Source organism: Megascapheus bottae, chromosome 8 (genome assembly GCF_031878675.1).
Source record: "Megascapheus bottae isolate mThoBot1 chromosome 8, mThoBot2.hap1, whole genome shotgun sequence".
NCBI lineage: Eukaryota > Metazoa > Chordata > Mammalia > Rodentia > Geomyidae > Megascapheus > Megascapheus bottae.
Window position 1 is genome coordinate 33,830,167 of NC_143516.1, and position 19,805 is coordinate 33,849,971.

Here is a 19,805-nt window from a genome sequence, read left to right on the forward strand (position 1 = left end):
TGGGTAGACCCTCTTCTCTACTTTCTACCCCATTAGATTCACCAAATTACTCAAAGTGCAGCCATCCTTTCTGGTAACCAGCAGCCTGGGATAAGGAGAAGTATGACAGTGGATGGAGACAGCCTCAAAGCAAAGTTCGTGTTACTGAGCCTTCTAAGTACCCATCCTGGTCAATTTTCCTTAATTTGATTCCGTTCCAAGACATCTAACTTCTGTAGTTGGCTCTAACAGAAAGGCTGCCATATCTAGAAGATGTTTCCTATGGAAAAACAGTAACGCCATGAGGTTTCCTTTTTTCAAAGACAAGAACTGTAGTTTTGATGGTCATTGCTGTTCAACACTAGGAAAAGCTTCATAGGCACTTTCCCGCTTACCTGCTATGGCTTCAATGCTTGGAATGGCAATTGTGCTGTAAGTACTGATTCTCTTAGAAGACCACGTATAAACTAAGGAATCTTCAGAATTTTCCTGGCCCGAAACTGAGTCAATGAAAAAAGAGCCCCACTTATTAGATAAAGTATTCAGAGGCTTTGCCTTTGGTCTCTGAAACAAAAGAATAAAATAATAATTGTGAATTATAATGAAAGTTCAGAGTTCTTTTTATTCGTTAAGTCAATACAGGGGCAGCCTTTGGGTACCTATTACATTTATGGAAAGGCTTCTTAAGTGATTACTTTTCATAATGTGAAAAATACCCCAAAAGGAGCAATCTAGAAACAAAATTTTTCCTTCAATAAAATAACTCCATTTATTATTAATGTTATATCTAAAGCATAGTTAAAATCAACTTACTCTAATGGTCTTATTTGTTACTTATTTGTTTGGAATGATTGTTGTTTTCACTAAAATGAAGTTATAAATTATTATTATTGTTACCTTTTTTTTTGCCAATCCTAGGGCTTAAACTCGGGGCTTAAGCACTGTCCTTGGGCTTTCTCAAGGCTAGAGCTCTGCCACTTGAGCCACAGCACCATTTCTGGCTTTTTTGTATGTATGGGTTCTCCTGCATGCTAGACAAGCACTCTACCACTAGGCCATATTCCTAGCCCCTTATTATTATTATTATTTTAAAGAATCTATTTTCTAGCTACTCACTGGGATCACTGCCTACTTCTATGGATAATGACAGGCCCTGACACAGAACACTCTTTATCTACAGAATTCCAAAGTAGTGATGGCTATAGTTCAGGTATAATTCCAGATAATGAAGCATCTGTTTCTGATTGAAAAAAAAAAGTGTAAGAATTTACTAACATAAAAAAGCAAAAGCACAGAGTTGTCAAATGCAATGGGGTGAAACTTTGGTAAATATTTTTGGTCTTACGTGCCGGTTTTGTTAGCTCATAGAAAGCTATCTCAGAATAGAGACGGGAAGAGGAAAAACAAGATGATTGGGAGGGGGTGGAGGAGGGAAAGGGGGAGAAAAACATGAGAAGGGGTATCAATGTTTGAGAAGTAAGGCACACACTACCTGACGAATGTAATTGTAACCCTCTATACATTACCCCAACAATAAAACACAATAAACACAAGACATCTATCTCAGATAATTTATATCACAGTAATAAATCAAAGTAAGAATCCAAGTTCAGTTTATTGATCTGATGGCTCAATATGGTAACTCACCAGTGCTTTTTGTGTGCTTTGTGTATTACTAGCAAGGATGGGAGTCTCTTTTTATGTGTAAATTTGCTCTTCAGTTAACTGTCTTTTGTTCAGTTCCCTGGGTTTTCAGTTTTTCATAATAGATATCAACTCATTGTTAGTATTTTTTATTTTTTTTTCTGGTCCTGTAATTTAAACTCAGCACTTGGCACTGTCGCTGGGCTTTTGTGCTCTACCACTTTGAGTTGCTTTGGGCTGTCATGGATTTTCCTGCTCAGGTTGGCTTTGAACCACTATTCTTAGATCTTAGCATCCAGAGTAGTTAGGATTACAGGTATGAACCAGTGGTCCTTTCACCCAATGTTAGTTTTACTAGGTGTAGTTATATTAAAATATGGATGTTCACTTGTTTTTCACACATAGAAATGACAATTTTGTAAGGTTCAATTTAAATGCATGTTGTAAGTCTCTTTCTCCTATCTTTTGTACACTGGTTAATAGTATATAGTATTTGAGTACTTTGATGATAAACACTTAATATCAATGCAAATACACTCATCAAGTTTTCTACTTATTATTGTCCTTTGGAATGTAAATTGATAAAAATCCTGTCCCAAAGTCACAAAAATACTGAAACCTTTTTCTCTGATAAGTTTTATATACTTTTTTTATTACTCACAGAATTTATTTTTTTCTACAAAGAATGTGAAAGAAGTTCATCTTATTTTTTTTCATCAGATGCTGAGATCACTTCCTCAGCACTATTTACAGAATGATCTGTCTTTTCTGGATTGGAATACTGAATTAGATATCATAGTATCACAGAATGTGACATAGGGTCCTAGAGTACTTTCTTTGTATCTCTCTGTGGAATATTTCCTTCCTAGTGCTCTGACTCTATGTGTTTGCATTTTGTCACCTCCATAGAGACAGAGAACTCACCTCAGGAGTCCTTATGAGGTGCTGTTTTTTGCTGTGCTATCTGGCCTTCTCTTGTTATGGAACAAACTGAACTTACACATTGTTAAAGCAGTCTGACTTTTATATATTAGGAGTTTTAGGTCTGAGGCAATCATATTCGTGAAAAAAAATCCATGTACTTGTATAATTTGCCTTTATAAACAAACAGAAAAGTTACATGACAGACTTTCCTAAAGAAGATAATACAACCAATTTGACTGGCAAAACCTGCCAAGAATGAGCCCAATAATATATTCAAAAACAGATGATAGAATGATGAGGGCACTTAGTGGGATCATGTAGTATGAGGATGTTTGGTTATCAAGAAAAGAGCTGGTAGGAGCATTACCTCATATTTTCCTCTCTTCTGCAGAGGCTCAGAGTCCTCAGGCGTCCCTCCTTCCTCCCCTCGGAGCTCCTCTAGAATGAGGACTGTCTCCCAGTTACTGTAGTGATGGGCCGGAAACACATCTGAATGCATGCTGTCACCGAAGTAAACTACCTGAAAGTCAGATAGCAAGTTCTGTTAAGGCAGGGGAATTTTGAGAGTGATGGTCATTTTGTGGAAGACAAGAAAATTCTTTAGCAGGCTTCAGAGTATGATAATGGAAAATTCCAGACATCTTACAGTTTCTTGGATAACTTCACAGGTGACCTGTCTAACTTGATATATAGAGTGCTAGGTTTATGTTAACAAGTTATGTAAGCTATCTGCAGGTAGGAGAAAGATAGAAGATGAGATAAATTCTAAAGAAGAAGTGGGCTTGTGTCTACTTTCATGTTTATAATTAAACCTTCCCTGGTGAAGTATCGGTTACCGTAAATTATGCATGATCAAGAATATATATTATAGTTGGACACTGGTGACTTATTCCTGTAATTCCAGCTTTCAGGAGGCTGAGATTTGAGGACAGCGATTCAAAGTCAGACCAGACAGGAAGGTCCACAAGACTTTTTTTTCTTGCCAGTCTTGGGGCTTGAACTCAGGGCTTGGGGATGGTACCTGAGCCTCTTTGTGTTCAAGGCTAGGCTCTACCACTTGAGCCAGAGCACTACTTCAGCCTTTCTCTGAGTAACTACTCAGAGAAAAAGAATCTCAATGGACTTTCTTGCCTAGGCTAGCTTCAAACTGTGATTCTCAGATGTCACCCTCCTAAGTAGCTAGGATTAAGGGCACGAACCACCAACACCTGCCTTTCATAACACTCTTAATTCCAATTAACCACCAAAACACCCCCCCCCAAAAAAACAGCTGTTTTAGGGCTTTGGCTGACATGTGCTGAGGTGAGCAGAATGTGGCTTGGCACATGAAATCTAGAAAGCTCCTTAGATAGTCAGAGGCAATGTCCTACTGATTTAGTCTGCACGCTTCAGTATACAGATGAGGAAATACGGCTAAGAAAGGGTTAAGAACTAGAAGTTCCAAGTCAAACTTCTTTGTCCTTTAAAGGCCTTAGATGTCCTGAGAGGGTGGGGGCAATGTGGGATTCAAGGCAAGGCCCTGCACCATGATCTCTCCTGCCTATGTGATTCCTATTTAAATAAAATCTTTACAATATTTTATTTTATTTGTTAATGTAAAGGTGATGTACAGAGAGGTCACAGTTATATCCATCAGGCAATGAGCACATTTCTTTCTGAACAGTGTAGCCTCTTCCTTCTTTTTCTCCCAGGTTTTCCCGCCCCACTGCCCTCCCCCCCAAGCTGTAGAGTTCATTTTCGATAAGGTGCTAGGTGAGTATCATTTGTTTACCCTCTGCCCCACTTCTGTGCTCCCTTTACCTTTCCCAAAACAGGTGAACTTACAGACAAGACAAAAGGTACAGAAATCAAGAACAGTGACAAAAGAGAAAAAGAAACAACCAAAAAGCAAAATAACATAAAACCTATTGTTTCCATTCCCCAGAGTTCATTTCTGTAAACATCATTTTATACGAGCAGATGCACACAGCAATTATGCCTTCGTGATCCTCTTCTGAGACAATCCTCACTGTGTGAATGCTTAGAATTCTGCATAATTTATCATGTCCAAATGAAGCTTTTATCTTTTACCATCCAGTGTTTGTCTATAGTTCTACTTACAACAAATGAGGCAACCATGCAACCTACATTTCTTGGGGTCTGTCTGGCTTAATTCACTTAATAGAACTTTTCTTTTCCCCAAGTCTTTCCATTTCCTTACAATTGATACAGAATCATACTTTTTGATGGAAGCACAGAATTCCATTGTTAAACACTGTGTTATTATTATTATTATTTGCCAGTCCTGGGCTTGAGTTCGGGGTCTGAGCACTGTCCTTGGACTTTCTCAAGGCTAGAGCTCTACCACTTGAGCCTCAGCTCAAGTGGCTTTTTTCTATGTATGTGGTACTAAGGAATTGAACCCGGGTCTTCGTGCATGCTAGGCAAGCACTCTACCACTAGGCCAAACTCCTGGCCCTGTGTTTTATTATTATAATTTTTTAATTAAATAATTTATTAACATTGATTTTTTACATCATATTTTAAATGACGTGTTTAACAAACAGGTATGTGTTTTGTTTTTTTTTTAAGAAGAAAAAGTTCCACTGTAAACAGCTGACCAATGTCTCACATCAACAATTTATCCAGGATATTAAATGTAATATGCTTACTGTACTGCATTTTTTAGTCTAGTCTGCAATCCCACTATTATTTGTTTTACATACTGAAATTATTTTTGACAGGATATCACAGTACCACACATGAATCCTGTGTAATCGCTAGGTTTGTGGCCCTTCCCTGTGTGGGGCCTTAGCTTTTTTCTGTCATAGATAAAAGACTACGGCTATCTCAGCAAGGGAAGACCTAATTCAATCAGAAGTAAAGAGATCTGGTAGATGGAGAAGCAGATAATTCCTCCATAGATAACCCAAATGGACTTGTAACTATGGATTTAGTTTACGACTGTTGGGACCTACAAGTAGACATTGAAGACTGCATTGGACCAGACAGTACCTTGGGTTCAGGTTTGCCTGTCATTTTCTTCAGAAGGTCATAAAGGTGGACAGCATTCCCTTGGGAGTACCATCCAGGTTTATCCAGACCTGGCAGCGCCTCCTGCTCCTCGTCATTCTCTGGAAATAAAGTTTGAAAATTATGTACTTGATAATCAAGTGAGAACATTCATTCAGTTAGGCAGACCGTACTCATGGCCTTGGCTGCAGACTTTTGTACAAAGAGCTGGCATTCAGTGAGTGAACATTTATTCCTAGGCCAATGAATCCAAGTTTAATTGTGCATGTTAGGTATCTCAGGTGCTTTACCAGAGTCCTAGACTGGTGGAGAGAACAGAAAAAAGAACCAACGGATGCCACGTAGTTTACAAGTTTGTAAACTATAGCAAGTTGTCCGCTCCTGACATTACTTTCTTCCAACTCCTGCGAAAGCAGTGCTGGTAATAGAGGTACGGTAGCCCTGTCCGTCTGGACCTTGCCTGCTGTTAAACTCCTTTTCCATAGGCTGAAGATAATTTGTCAATCAATAAAATGATGATGGAAGATTGAATAGAGTATGAAAAGGATGATATACTGGCAGCCTTTGGTAGAGCTTTAGAAACTGGAAAAAAAATCACAATTTTCTACAGTAATTGCACAATTTAAGATTAAAAACAAAGTTGCTCTGTTATTACTTTTTTGGTCTCATTTGTTGTGCCCCTAAGAAAGATCGCAGTGATATATAATCATATGTTATATACACATGTGGTTTTTGTGAAGTCAAAAGAAGCTTATGTGATTAGGGCCTTCTTTAAGAAAAAAATCCAAACATTAACAATATGAAATGGTCACAGTTCCTATAGGATACAGAAGGGACATCAGAGGAATGCTGAAACAGAAGTTCGTTAGCTTTACTATAAATCAACATGGAACAGAATAAAGAAGAAACAAAGGATCTAGAAAGAAGGAAGTTAGCAAGACATGTTAGTCATTAAAAATACATCCCTGGCACTAGCAGTACCTTGTAGCTAAAATCTATTTCTCACATGTAAGTTACACTTATGCTCCTCAATTTGTAAGAAAACCTGCCTTGAACACAGTACTGGGAAGTGTGGCTTAGAACGTAAATGTTGATTACTACAGCTGAAATAGAATGTAATTTATTAATTCTACAACAAATATGGGTCAAATACATCAGAATAATATGAAGTGAAATTCTACATAATCTTAGGTATTGACCCAGGAGTTCTAAAGTCATGTTTATAAATAATTAAAGCAGCATCTTATCAATTGGAAGCTTCTGGTTAAGACATATTTATACTTATTTTTGCTGCCATTCCAATGCCCACTTTTACTACTTCTGCAAAGCCCAAAGAAAAATCTCACTCTTCTTGAGAAGAGTATTAGCCTACCATAAAAAATTACAAGAAGATTCAGCACATTCCTCGAAATAACACTCTGAAAAGTGATCACTTCTCATACCTATCTGTCTTTATTTAGTACAAACTCTCTTACTGTGTGGTTATGAGAGAAACTGGAATACCTTATAGAAATATTTTAAAATATAAATTCACTTTTGATATAGATTTCCACTCTGCATGACAAAGGGAATCTCTCTACTGGTTATAAAAAGGAAACATTTATGGAAGTCTAGCTTTTCAGCTGGGCATGGTGGCTCATGCCTGTAATCCTAGCTACTCAGGAGGCTGAGATCTGAGGATCAAGGTTCAAAGTCAGCCCAGGCACAAAGACCTGAGACTCTTATCTCCAATTAACCTCTAGAAAACAGGAAATGGGGCTTGGCTCAAAGGTAGGGAGGTAGTCGTGAGCTGAAGAGCTCAGGGACAGTGCCTAGGCCAAGTTCAAGCCCATGACCTGTCCCCCCTCCCCCAAAAAAAGTCTAGCTTCTCAAATATTGGGACCCAGTAACTTCATAAGAAGAAAAATTAAAAAATAAAAATTGAAGGAATAAACCAAACTAACACATCTCTGTCTATAAACTTTGCTTCCTTGGCCAATTTCTACTTTCTGTACTTGAGGGGCGAGGAAGCAAAGTATCTACTAAAATATTTGTTGGTTGGGGGCTAGAAAAGAAAAAATGTTAGCACTAAGGAAAATAAGTAAGTTACTAACAATCAGAACTTTGCTTTGGTTACCTATAAAATTAACAGTAGTTAATTCCTTCCATTTAGTTAACTAAGCCCATTTCTATGTCTACTGATGCCAGAAAATTTATTTTTCAGCTTTTTCTTTTGTAATACTGGGGATTGAACCCAGAACCTTGTTCATACTAAGTAAGTGCTTTATTAAGCTCCCAGAATAACAAACTAAATTAAATGTACACATTAAGATATATCTTACTAAAATATGATATGACAGAATAGGAAAAGGCATGAAGGGCTGTATTATAGCTCTCCATTTAGTTAGACACCTTGGTGCTCTCACATGCTAAATTTGACTTGCTACAAATTCAAGCAAATCAACCAACAAGCCCAAATCACATATTTAGATTAACAATAGTATTTGTGGTTGTCACACTCTGCCTCCTTCATTCAGAGAGCTTTTATTATCAGCATTGTGTTGGAGACACAGAGCTGCTACCCTGAGGATTCACATCCCAGTGTTAGTTCACCACAAAAGCTCTTCATGATAGCCAAGCAAAAAGTACTAAGCAGTAGAGAAGAAAGCTGGAACTGCCTGGAACTGTAGCAGAAGGACAGTATGGAGAGGAGGTATTTTCTATGCTTGATGTAAGGTAGGAATTCACTAGATACAGGAGAGGAAGGTATTGTGTTCCACACCTCCAAATACTGGTTTAGAAATGCAATCTAGGCCTTCATGTAGGGCCCAGTAAATCAGAATCTCCATTTTAACAAGCTCCCTAGGTGCTTTCATATGTATATGAAAATCCTAGCAACGGTGACACCGACACCGACCCGAACAGTGGGGGCAAGCCTCTGCTGAATGAACAGTAAAAACCATTTCAGCAGACTACCTTAATAACCACCTATAGGGAAAGACTCACTGCAGCAGAGAAAGGGAGCCATTTGAGATGGTGAAATTAGCAGTAAGATGTCATTTCAAGTGGGGAAGTTGGGGTAAAACATATTTTGTATCCAACAGTAATAAGCGAGTAATATAAAACATATTGGAAAAAATGAAAAGCAGGTGTCAAATGGATGTCTGTGCTAATGAAAAATACTTGAAGTGAGGAGGAGGAGGAGTCAGAAGGCTCTGCTGAAGGGAAGAGCATAGGGATGAGTGGTTTCTGAATACATTACACATGACTCGATGAATGGCTTACAAGATGTGAAAGGACAAAGAAAATGGAGGTCTTTAGCTCAGGCAGTATAATGGCTAAATGAGGACTGTGAGGCAGAGGAGCCAATTGGCATTTTGGTTGTGTTTAATTCTAAGCAGAAGGAGAGGATTTTTGTTTCAGAACACTGAAACATCAGAGGGGATTCAGGAAACGATGTCTCTGAGCGGAAGAGCTAGGAGTCACTGTACATGGATGATAGATGAGGTGAAGGGGCCAAAGGCAAGGCGTTGGATTACGATTTGCAAAATGGGGAAGGGGAAAGAGTTGACAGCTCTCGGGAGACTGAGAACAGACATTAAGACAGACATGGCACTTCCTGGTAACATCACAGTGAATTTATGATTTTGGTGAGCCAAAGATTCTTCCCTCCTCTCAAAAACCTTAGCATCATTCAAAGCTCAAGATAACAACCAAAAGGAAGCTGTTTGCCTTGAGCAGTCTCTGCAGGTGGAGGAACTGAGCCCCCACCTTCTTTTCTTGTTACCATGACAACCTCTGGTCACTGATGTGTGACTCCAGGGAAGCTTGTACTCAGGCTCAGTTCCTAGCACTCTCCATCGCAGGGAGCTCTTTTGTGCATATTTTATTCCTCTGCTTTTGCCTATCTGAACGATGATTTATTTTCCACATCATTTTGGCAGGGGCCAATATGACTCGTCATACATTCACATCAACTGCCATGGAAACTGGTTTCAGGCTTACAAGGCAAGATGGAGACTGGGAGCTCAGCTGTTGCACTGTAGTTGTACTGCAGAATCTGGGGCATGATGTAATTTATACTGTACCAAGTCATATCAAGTCATTCCAGATGTGACAAAGACTGTGGTGGGAATGTGGTGGTGTGACAAACCCTCGAGGCTCTAAGAACATAGTAGATGTGAAGGGCTGAGGAACTGAAGAATGGATGATATCTGGTAGTCTTGTTAGAAAAATTACTAACAGAATTACAGAACAGCATAGTAAGGGGATGTTAATGAGCCCCTCGAATTTTGCGTGACCTGAGCTTTGGTGTGAAAAGAGAGGCCTCTAGAAAGCTGAGAGAGAAAAGATGAGAAATCATGAGTACCGGTGATGGTTCTACCCATTCAGAGTTGAAGAACAGCAGAAGAAAGGACAGCCACACACAGAACAGCTAGGGATCAGCTGCATCTAGAGAGAAAGGGAAAGGGGAACCAACAGGGGGAACTGACAAATCTTAAAGGTAGCTGAGAATCAGCAACAGCCACAAAATAAACACTGCCATAGAGCACTGTGAATTAGACCTTTAAAACATCTGGGCAGTTCCATGCTCTGTTGAGTAACCATCCAACCATCTTTTTTTTGCACCCTAAAAGGAACAAAGTATTTTGTGTGAGTTCTAAAAAACAATTGAATTCACTGAATCTTCCATTGAAATATTTAAAATCAGAAGCTCAGAAAATTAAGGCTTCAAAAGAGCTTTGATATTTTCTATTCTAATCCTTTCCTGATGGGAAAATAAAACAAAACACCGAGTAAGCTTTTCTAAATATCTATACCATAAACGTAAGTTGTGTAAGTAGTAATATAATCAATTCTGATGTAGTATTTCTTCCTTGGAGTATTTACTTCAGCATTTACTGGTAAAGTCCATGCCCTTGATTTTCAAAAATAGAAAGACACAGATGTCCATAAATGATTATGAGATAAAATGGCATAGCTCAGAACAGGTTCATCTTCTTTTCCCCGCACTTGGGGAAAGATGACACAGTGCTTTGTACTTGGTTGTAAGCCAATGGATACACAGGAAAATAAACAAACTACAACTTACCTAGTGTGTGGAAAGGCCTCTGACTTGGACAATGGGAGAAGAAACCAGGCTTCAATGCATTTGTAATTACAACATCAAAAAGGTCAGCAAAATCATCTCTAAAAGCAACAACATTTTTCATATATTTATTATAAGGGATTAGGAAATATCTATAGAGAACAATTTAATCTCTGCCAATCTAGTTTACAACAGCATTTTTTTGGTCAAGTATTTCATGCTTTACATTTTTCTTACTCATCTTTGTTACACTAGAAATAAGAGGAAGCCAATCACTGGTCTCCTTGACAATTCCTTAAAGTATAAGCAAGATAAAAATATCAGAAAAAAAATCAAGTATTTAGAAAAAAAATAAAGGCAAGAAAGCCAGGCACTCATAGCACCCTGAATTTATATACCAAACTATCCTTCTCCTGAGGAAAATACCATGATGAACTCAATAGTTTCTAAAACCTACAAAATATTCAGGAGCTATGTTTTCAAATCTTAGGACTGAAATTTTTCTAGACTTAATTATCAGGAAAATTAGTACTTTTTATGTTATATTGATCTTAAAGTTGCATTATAGTAAGCCTGGTAAAATTTCTCAGAGTGTTTTAATCATGAAGATATTGAAAAAATTAATATGGTCATAATATAGCACATTTTAGATTACAATGGAGAGACAGGCTTCTAGATTCAGCCTTCTGCCTATAGATAACCAGTTTTTCCAACTCTACTTGTATTACAAACCAGGAAAAGCTGAAGAAACTAGGAACAGAAGGAACATAACAAAGGTAATATAGGACAAACCTATAAGCAACCTCATACTAAATGAGGGAAAACAGAAACCATCTGGTAATGTCAGGAACATGATAAAGATACCCTTTCTACTTTAGCTAACATTGTGCTAGAATTCCTAGTCAAATCTGTAACTCATGAGAAACATTTCTCTTCTGTATGTTTCTGGTTTCTTTGTGGTAGATCGGATGGCTGCAGCTGTGTAGATTGATTTATGGATCTTTCTGTTGGTCTTCATGTTTGGTTTTATGCCAGCAATATTCTGTTTTTGTTATATGGTTTTGGAGTATAATTTGAAGTTCAGTGTTGTGCCTTCTGGCATAGGACTGTTTTTAGTATTTGAGGACTTCTGTGTTTCTCAAAGAATTTTAGGATTGACTGTTCTATTTCTGTGAAAAAAGACAATGGGATTTACATAATGTTAATTCTTTCATTTCTGTCACCTCCTTGGTTAATTTTATACCTAGATATTTAATTTATGTTGAAGTTATTGTGAATAGCTATCCTGATTTCATTTTCACTTTATCCATTGTTTGTCTATTGAAAAGCTACTAATTTATTTTTTCTTTTGGTGCTAGTCTTGGGGCTTGAACTCAGGGTCTGAGTTCTGTCCTGTTGCCCCCGGCTAATATTTTACCACGTGAGCCACAGATCCACAGAAAGTATTTTAATCTGTATTATAATAGATTAAAGTCTCACAGACTTTCCTGCCTGGGGTGGCTTTAAATGGTGATCCTTCAGAGCTAGGTTTATAGGCATGAATTCCTGGTGCCCCGCTAAGCTATTGATTTATTAGATAAAGAACTTTTCTTGGCGATATCATTAGGGTCCTTAAATATAGAATCATCAGTAATATGGATAATTTGACTTCCTTTTCTGAGTTCTTCTCATGTTTATTGCTTTGGCCGGGAACTCCAGTACAGTGCTGAATAAGATTAGGGGGTGCTTTTCTCGTTACTGACTTTAGAGGAAATGATTTCACTTTTTCACCATGTCTCATGATGTTCACTATATGTTTTCCCTATACAGCTTTTTTTCTTTTTTGATCGTGGGGCTTGAACTCTGGACCCGGGTGTTGTTCCTGAGCTCTTCAGCTCAAGGCTAGCGCTCTACCACTTGAGCCACTTTCGGTTTTCTGGTGGTTATTTGGAGATTAGATCTCAGAGACTTTCTTTCTTTCTTGCCAGGCCTGGCTTTGAACTATGATCCTCAGATTTTGGCTTCCTGAGTAGCTAGGATTACAGGCTTAAGCTACCAACCAGCATCTGGCAAATACTCCCCTACCCTACCAACCCTGACCCCCAGTCCTGGGGCTTGGGCTTAGGGCTTGAACACTGTCCTTGGGGCTTGTCTCAGGGCTAGCACTCTATCACTTGAACCACAGTTCCACGTCTGGCTTTTTGTGTGTATGTGGTACCGAGGAATCAAACCCAGGGCTTTGTGCATGCTAGGCAAGCACTCTATCACTAGGCCACTCTCCAGGCTGTTATAGCTTTTATTATATTGAGGAATGTTCTTCTCATTCTGGTTTCTTCAGAGCTTTTATGATAGGTTAAAACAAAAGCCAGCATCACAGTAAGTTTACAGCAGAGCCTGTACCAAAGTTTGCCTTATTCTAAACACTGCTGTTTATTCTAAAGACAATTTCGTGGATGTCAGGATGTCCCTACCTGTGCCAAACAGCAAAGGATATGGCTCCATACTGATAACAGCTGTTGACTAGGAACTTGTAAGGTAATGAAATCTACAATTCAATGTCCTTCAGTAACCATCCAAAGGTGGCAAAAATTCATGGGAGAGTGAAGGACATGGAATCTACCTATCTTCTAGAAAACCTAAAGCCCCAGCCATCTGTAAGAGATAAGGACATTGTCCCCAGACCTCTAGGTTCCTGGAAAATGTACTTGGAATAGGTTGCTGGCCACAGAAACTCAGGTATATAATAAGAAAACAAACCAAGAAGCCAAAACACTGTCTCCCAGAACTATTTTATATGGCAAAGTTTTGTACCTAGTGTTAGTTACTGGTCTAACTGGCTACGAGTATTTATTTTATTAGACAAAATGGAATAGCTTGTCACTTACCCAAGGATATACTTGCACAGAAGTCTACAGTAATCACTGTGAGAACTGGTAATCAACAACAGAATTTTCCCAGCATTTTTAAGTTGTCGAAGCCATTTTCTTACAGATTCTGGACAACTGTGCAAATATCTGCCTGGATCTCTTTTAATTTCAGGAAAATATAGTCCACAGTTTTCTGAAAAAAAAAAATGCCAAGGAGGTTACTTTAACAATTTCTTTAGATTCAAAACAAAATGCAGAGTTTTCAAAGCTATAGATCAAGACTAGGCTCATACAATTTGGTAAAAATGCCAACACTGTTTTGTGAAAGTAAATTTTGTCTTTCATTAAAAAATGATGGTTGATAGTATCAGTAGATAATTTTGACTGTTTACAGGATAAGAATTAATAAAAAAGTAATATAATAAACATAGTATTATCAACATCTCAAACCAGAGAAAAACTGTTGCAATTGCTATTAAATATTCTTTCAGTCCTTTGACAAATATTGGCCAAACAGAGCTAAGAACAAAATATTCAGAAAATACACCAGAAACAGCTTTGGCGTGAAACAGCTGTAGCGGGAGCTGGGTTCCTCAAAGGCATAGTGGCTTTTTCATAGGATATACATTGGATTCTTGACTGCCTTTTCCACTTTTCCTCTTCATTCACCCACTCCTGTACCCTTGTGATCCTTCCCACCCTCTTTTGAGTCCTTGCTGCCTGGTGTTTTATTTTGCTGAACTTTGATTTTGGCTTTCTAGGCAATTACCCTCATTGAGCTCTTCCTTGAATATACCATATATATATTTTTTAAATGACTGAACATAAACTATAATGCAAAAGCCAGGGCAAAACAAGCTGAGAAGACTAGAAGACACCATAGCTAATAGTGAATATTGAAAGTGCTTAATTACTGGATTGGTACAGCTAGCTCAGCGCTCCCAGGTCCCTAGGAGTCTACAGGCTGGACAGAATGGTGGCATCATCCCTTCAGACTTATCCCTGGTACTTTACCTAGTGTCTTGAAATTTGTGCATTTATGTAGCAGAAAATAGATTTTTCTGACATGACATTATTAAATTCACAAACATTAAAAACATTTTTTTTTTTGCAGGTGGTGGTGGCAGCTCACAACCTGCAATCCTAGCTACTTAAGAGGCTGAGATCTGAGGATCAAGATTGGAAGCCAGACTTGGCACAGAAAAGTCTATGCACCTCTTATATACCACTGCTGGAAGAACACCCTAACTTCTCTCTGGATGACTTATGGTCATGTGAAGTCCTTAATTTACTAAAAGCTTCAAGGGCACCTATTGTGTACAGCCCAAGGCATCTTGGCTCAGATGATTATTATTTAATCAGAAAATAACACACTGTAAGAATATTAAAACCAGGCTAAACAGTAACAAAATATATACACAGATACCAGGAGACTACGAGCAAAACTTAGTCTGTGCTCTTTGTATATTTTTTTATCTCATACTCTTGGATCTCCCAATGTGGCAGAAGCTATGTATAAATGACCCAACAAAAATTAAACTATAGTGCTGGGAGTTTGACCTAGTGGTAGAGTGCTTGCCTAGCATGCACGAAGACCCGGGTTCGATTCCTCGGTACCACATACACAGAAAAAAAGTTGGAAATGGTGCTGAGGCTCAAGTGATAGAGCTCTAGCCTTGAGAAAATCCAAGGACAGTGCTCAGGCCCTGAGCTCAAGCCCAGGACTGGCAAAAAAAAAAAAAAAAAAAAAAATTAAACTATATTTTGCTTTTTAGAGAGGAGAAGGTGCCAGACAGGTGAAGGTGCTAGCAACAAAAGGCTCGTTTAAGAAAATTTAATAAAATGAATGTCTAAGAACAGAATATACTGATGTGTGGGTAACCATCAAAGTAATTTTAGAGGCTAAGTCTCTTTTACTTAATGGAGTCATATGTGGTTATTCCACCCAGAAAAACAGAGCTTTTGTAGCAAAAGTGTGTTTGATGGGCTAGATAACCAAAGATTTATAATGTGGAATGCAGAAAACTTTTGTAGAACTATATAGTCAGAAAACCTGTTTGTCCCAGCTATGTGTACATGGCGCCATCTAATGGTCAATATACAAATTGCTATTTAATAACCTACAGTTAACATTTCCAAAATAATTTTAAAAGCATATACATCTACATATCATAATCTAAATTCTGTCATTAATTTTTATTAGTATATCAGTAAGACTAATTTAAAAGATGCAAATATAATAATTAGTGAATACTACTGCTTAAAGTAATACTGCTTTTTTTTGTTTGTTTGTTGAAATGAAACAATAAACCCTGTGCAAATAACCCAATCATACATTCTGAGTTGATCAGAAACTCACCAGCCGTCATGGGGAAAATTACTTTTGTCCCTTTGTAACCTCCAATTATTATGGAATAAGGGCTATAATTACACCTATTTTTTTTTGTAAAAATAAATCAAGGTTATGAAACTAAACTACAATTAGTTATAATTTTGCGCTAAACAATTTTTCTAAGAAGCCTTGAACACTACAGGAAATGAATACACTCTTTTTCTCAGCATGGAACGGACACTGAGTGTATGAACACCTAAATTGTAGCAGGGAGTGGAACATTTAAACTAAGACTAATAATAAGATTTGGAGTACATAGCCAGACTCTGAACAAAAATTGCTGTGTTTATCAACTATCAAAATCGCTGCTGTTATCTGAAGAGTTTCTCAATTCTTCTCCATTATCCAAGACTAGTCATGTTTAGTTAAAACTCTAACAGATTTCCACTGACTGGATAGGATAAAAAATCTAGAAAGGAACAGGAATAGCTTTGCTTGTTTTCAGCTTACAAAGTAGCCTGCGTCTTCACTTAATTTCTTAAAAAATTCTACTTTTTCACTTAACATGTAAAGGAATTCTACTTTATTGCCAACATTATGGAACTCCTTTTCCTGGCACCACTTTCTCTTTTAGCACTGGATGCTGCCATTTTCTGCATCCTGATGTAATTAAAAGTAAAAATTTCAAGGAAGGAGCTGGCTCTCAAGAACAGAAGCTGTGCTTAAAGAGTCAAGGAAGTCACAGAGGTGTGCATGACATGGTCTGTATTTATCAAACAGGATATAGGGACCTCTTGTGGAAAAAAAATAATGCAACTCAAATGCTAAGAACACCTTTAGTAGTTGAATAGACAGTTGTTCCACATCACTATTTTCTAGCATCGCTGTGCTAGTGGATTTAGTATGTCCTTGTTTCTGGACGATTGGGTAAATGCCAAGTAGTGGAATTGCTGGGTTATAGGGGAGTTCTATGTTTATAGTCTTTTGAGGCACTGCCATACTGCTTTCCATAGTGGTTGGACGAGTTTGCACTCCCACCAACAGTGTAGTAGTGATCCCTCCTGGCCACATCCCCTCCAGCATCTGTTGTTATTAGATTTCCTGATCCTGGCCATTCTAACTGGAGTGAGGTGGAATCTTAGAGTTGTTTTGATTTGCATTTCTTTTATAGCCAGAGATGTTGAGCATTTCCTCATGTGTCTATATCAGCGCTATTCTTTTTAATCTAGGAAGGCCATCTTATTGCTGTGACCAACTGAATATGGCACCAGTGACTGCCTGCTAGCTCCACGTGTCACCCTTAACTAGTCTAATAGCTTCAAGTGTCTCTATTCCTGGAAGCCAGGTACCATGTAAAAAGAGTAGTCAATCTGAGGCCATGCTGTAAGGAGGAAGTCGGTGGAGGAAATAGTTTTAGGCTCTCCAAACTGTCACCCCAGCTGAACTCCGGGCTTCAACCACAGCACTAAGATTGATCCTCTTCAATGATATGCATACAAGTCTCCAGATGACTCTGACAAAGGTGATACCAAATGCAAATTGAAAAGCACTCTATTGAGCCCAGAAGCATAAGTGGCAATAATAAATAGCTGTTTTAAGCTGCTAAGTTCTGTGACAGTTTCTTATGGCGCAAGAAATAACTTGAACAAGATGCTCTGGAAAGGAATCATGATTCCAGTTATCTCTATGTAATTTAAGACAGATTTAAAAAATATTTACAAATGTTTCTAGAAACAGCCAAAATAAAAGTAAACAGACTGGAAATTATTTTTATTCACCTAAAAAATCCTCACTCAAAGTTCTCCTATTGTATGTAAGTTTACAAAAATAAATATATGTACAGTTCATGCCAGCAGACATCTTGTGAATGGTTTGAAAATCAACATTAACAAGCAATTAAGCCAAATTTTATACGATGCTTCTGGTTTTTTCCTATTTCATGTCTGATCATGAAATGTTGACAGATCTAGTGATTACAACAATAAGAAATAAATTTGCTGGGCTCTTTAACTCAGCCTGCAATAAATCTCAATCTCAAACCTTGTCCTGAGGGTAAACTGTCTCATAGCACCCTTAGGTCAAATATCCTCAGTGTCTCTAGAAATATATTTCCTGACTAACATAGTCACAAGTATTCAGAGCTATCACAAACTTGCTCAAATCCATTTTTTGTACATTAGATGAGTTCTAAAGGATTACTCATCCAATGTCTGACCTGACAGTGTATTATACATACAGTATAACCAAGCTACGAGGTCTAGGTAATATCTACCCCGTGGTAGCACACACAAAAGAAGTAGCTGTTTTCATGAAGTCATAGGCTGTTTTCATTCTATTCTTTCATTACATTTTCTATCTAAATTGTATCTTTTTTTTTTTTTTTTGGCCAGTCCTGGGCTTGGGCTCAGGGCTTGAGCACTGTCCTTGGACTTTCTCAAGGCTAGAGCTCTTCCGCTTGAGCCTCACCACCACTTCCCGGCTTTTTTCTATGTATGTGGTACCGAGGAATCGAACCTGGGTCTTCATGCATGCTAGGCAAGCACTTTAACCACTAGGCCAAACTCCCGGCCTCTAAACTGTATCTTCTACATGACTCTTCCTCATATCACCTGCCCACCAACTGTACTTTGAAAGAAAAGATGAGGAGAGGGAAAGGAGAAAAAGAGACAGAGAAGTGAAGATGGAGGACAAAGAATGACTGGAAGGGAGAGCAGAAAAAAAGTAAAAAAAGGAAAGAAAAAGAAGAGAAATAGTAGAAGTTTCAGATTTGTAAAATTTTAATTCAAATACTTTTCTCAGATGGATGTCCTTAGAGGATACCACAATTTAACATGTCCATTTTTGTCAAGAGTTCAACTCGATCAGAGTTAGTCCTTCCATCATTTCACCCTGGATAATGGTTTTGATGGAGATACTGTCTTTGTGATACAACATTTGAAGTGATAGGAAAAACAGCACTAGAATAGTGAAATAAGTGCTTTCTGGCATAACAGTCAGCCTGCCTGTACCTGAGAGTTGGGAGTTGTCATTACATTCATGTTCCTATTCCTGATGTTAAGCAAATAACAGAAGACAAAGGTTGGCAAAACATAGTTCATGAGCTAAGGAATGGTTATATATGTATATATATGTGCCTCTATACAATGGTTTCAACAATGGTTTTATACAGTATAAGTATCTGCACAGTGTTTTTGATTTTTGTCTCTTGGAGGGCAAAGTCTAATATTTACTATCTGGTTCTGCAAGAAAAAGTTTTCTGATTTCTGATATAATGTATCCGTGCTTCAGGCAGTACCTTCAAACACAGCTTTAACTTAGCCCTAGAATTACTCAATAATCAAGAAGAAAACACTCAAAACTCAATTAAAATAAAACAAACATTCCACTCATAATTATTTGGCAAAATTACTAGCAGATACTAAATGAGCCATGTGTACTCAATGTAGAAAAAGGTGAATGGAAAGGTGATCATAGATGATCAGTAACATATCTTCTGCAAGCTATGACAAAGAAAATGTTTTCCTTTCTAGAATAGAAATCTATTTGGAACTTCAAAAAGGGTTTAATCTGAATGTCTTATGCAAGCAGATTAAATCATTATAGAACAAGAGAGATGGGATAAATGAATCTGTGACTTGCAGATGACTTCATCAAGAAGTTTTGTGGCTGCTGATGGAGGGTCAGTGGCTGGCTATATCATTCCCACTGAAAATACTTCAAAGGACACAGCAGTTCTGCAATTGTGTGGATGCAAGACCTGTTCCAGGATGTGACTCCCAATGTTCGACTGGGGGTGGGAGGGTCTGGTTCCAATCTCTAAGTTGATGATAATGGTGGGTATACTCTACCAACGAAGGGAATTAAACAAAATTCTATCACCCACCACAGTGCTGGAAACATGGTGAGCACTCTGTGGTCTAGCTATTTTTACTTCACTACGTTCCCTCACTTACCTAAGGCAGTTGATTACCCATGAAATGTTATGGGCCACACTGTGTGG

At 38.0% G+C, this 19,805-nt stretch overlaps 1 protein-coding gene across 1 annotated transcript in view; it reads right to left on the reverse strand.

Annotated features, from left to right (window-relative positions):
• The window catches only part of Nt5dc1 (5'-nucleotidase domain containing 1), a 94,879-nt gene that overhangs the window by 3,628 nt on the left and 71,446 nt on the right, over positions 1-19,805 (reverse strand). Inside the window, exons 7-11 of the mRNA XM_090338252.1 lie at positions 13,492-13,666; positions 10,631-10,728; positions 5,542-5,660; positions 2,915-3,067; positions 375-543 (exon numbers count right to left, since the gene is read on the reverse strand). Coding sequence (XP_090194378.1) covers positions 375-543; positions 2,915-3,067; positions 5,542-5,660; positions 10,631-10,728; positions 13,492-13,666 — 714 coding nt within the window. The remainder of the gene's footprint in view (positions 1-374; positions 544-2,914; positions 3,068-5,541; positions 5,661-10,630; positions 10,729-13,491; positions 13,667-19,805) is intronic.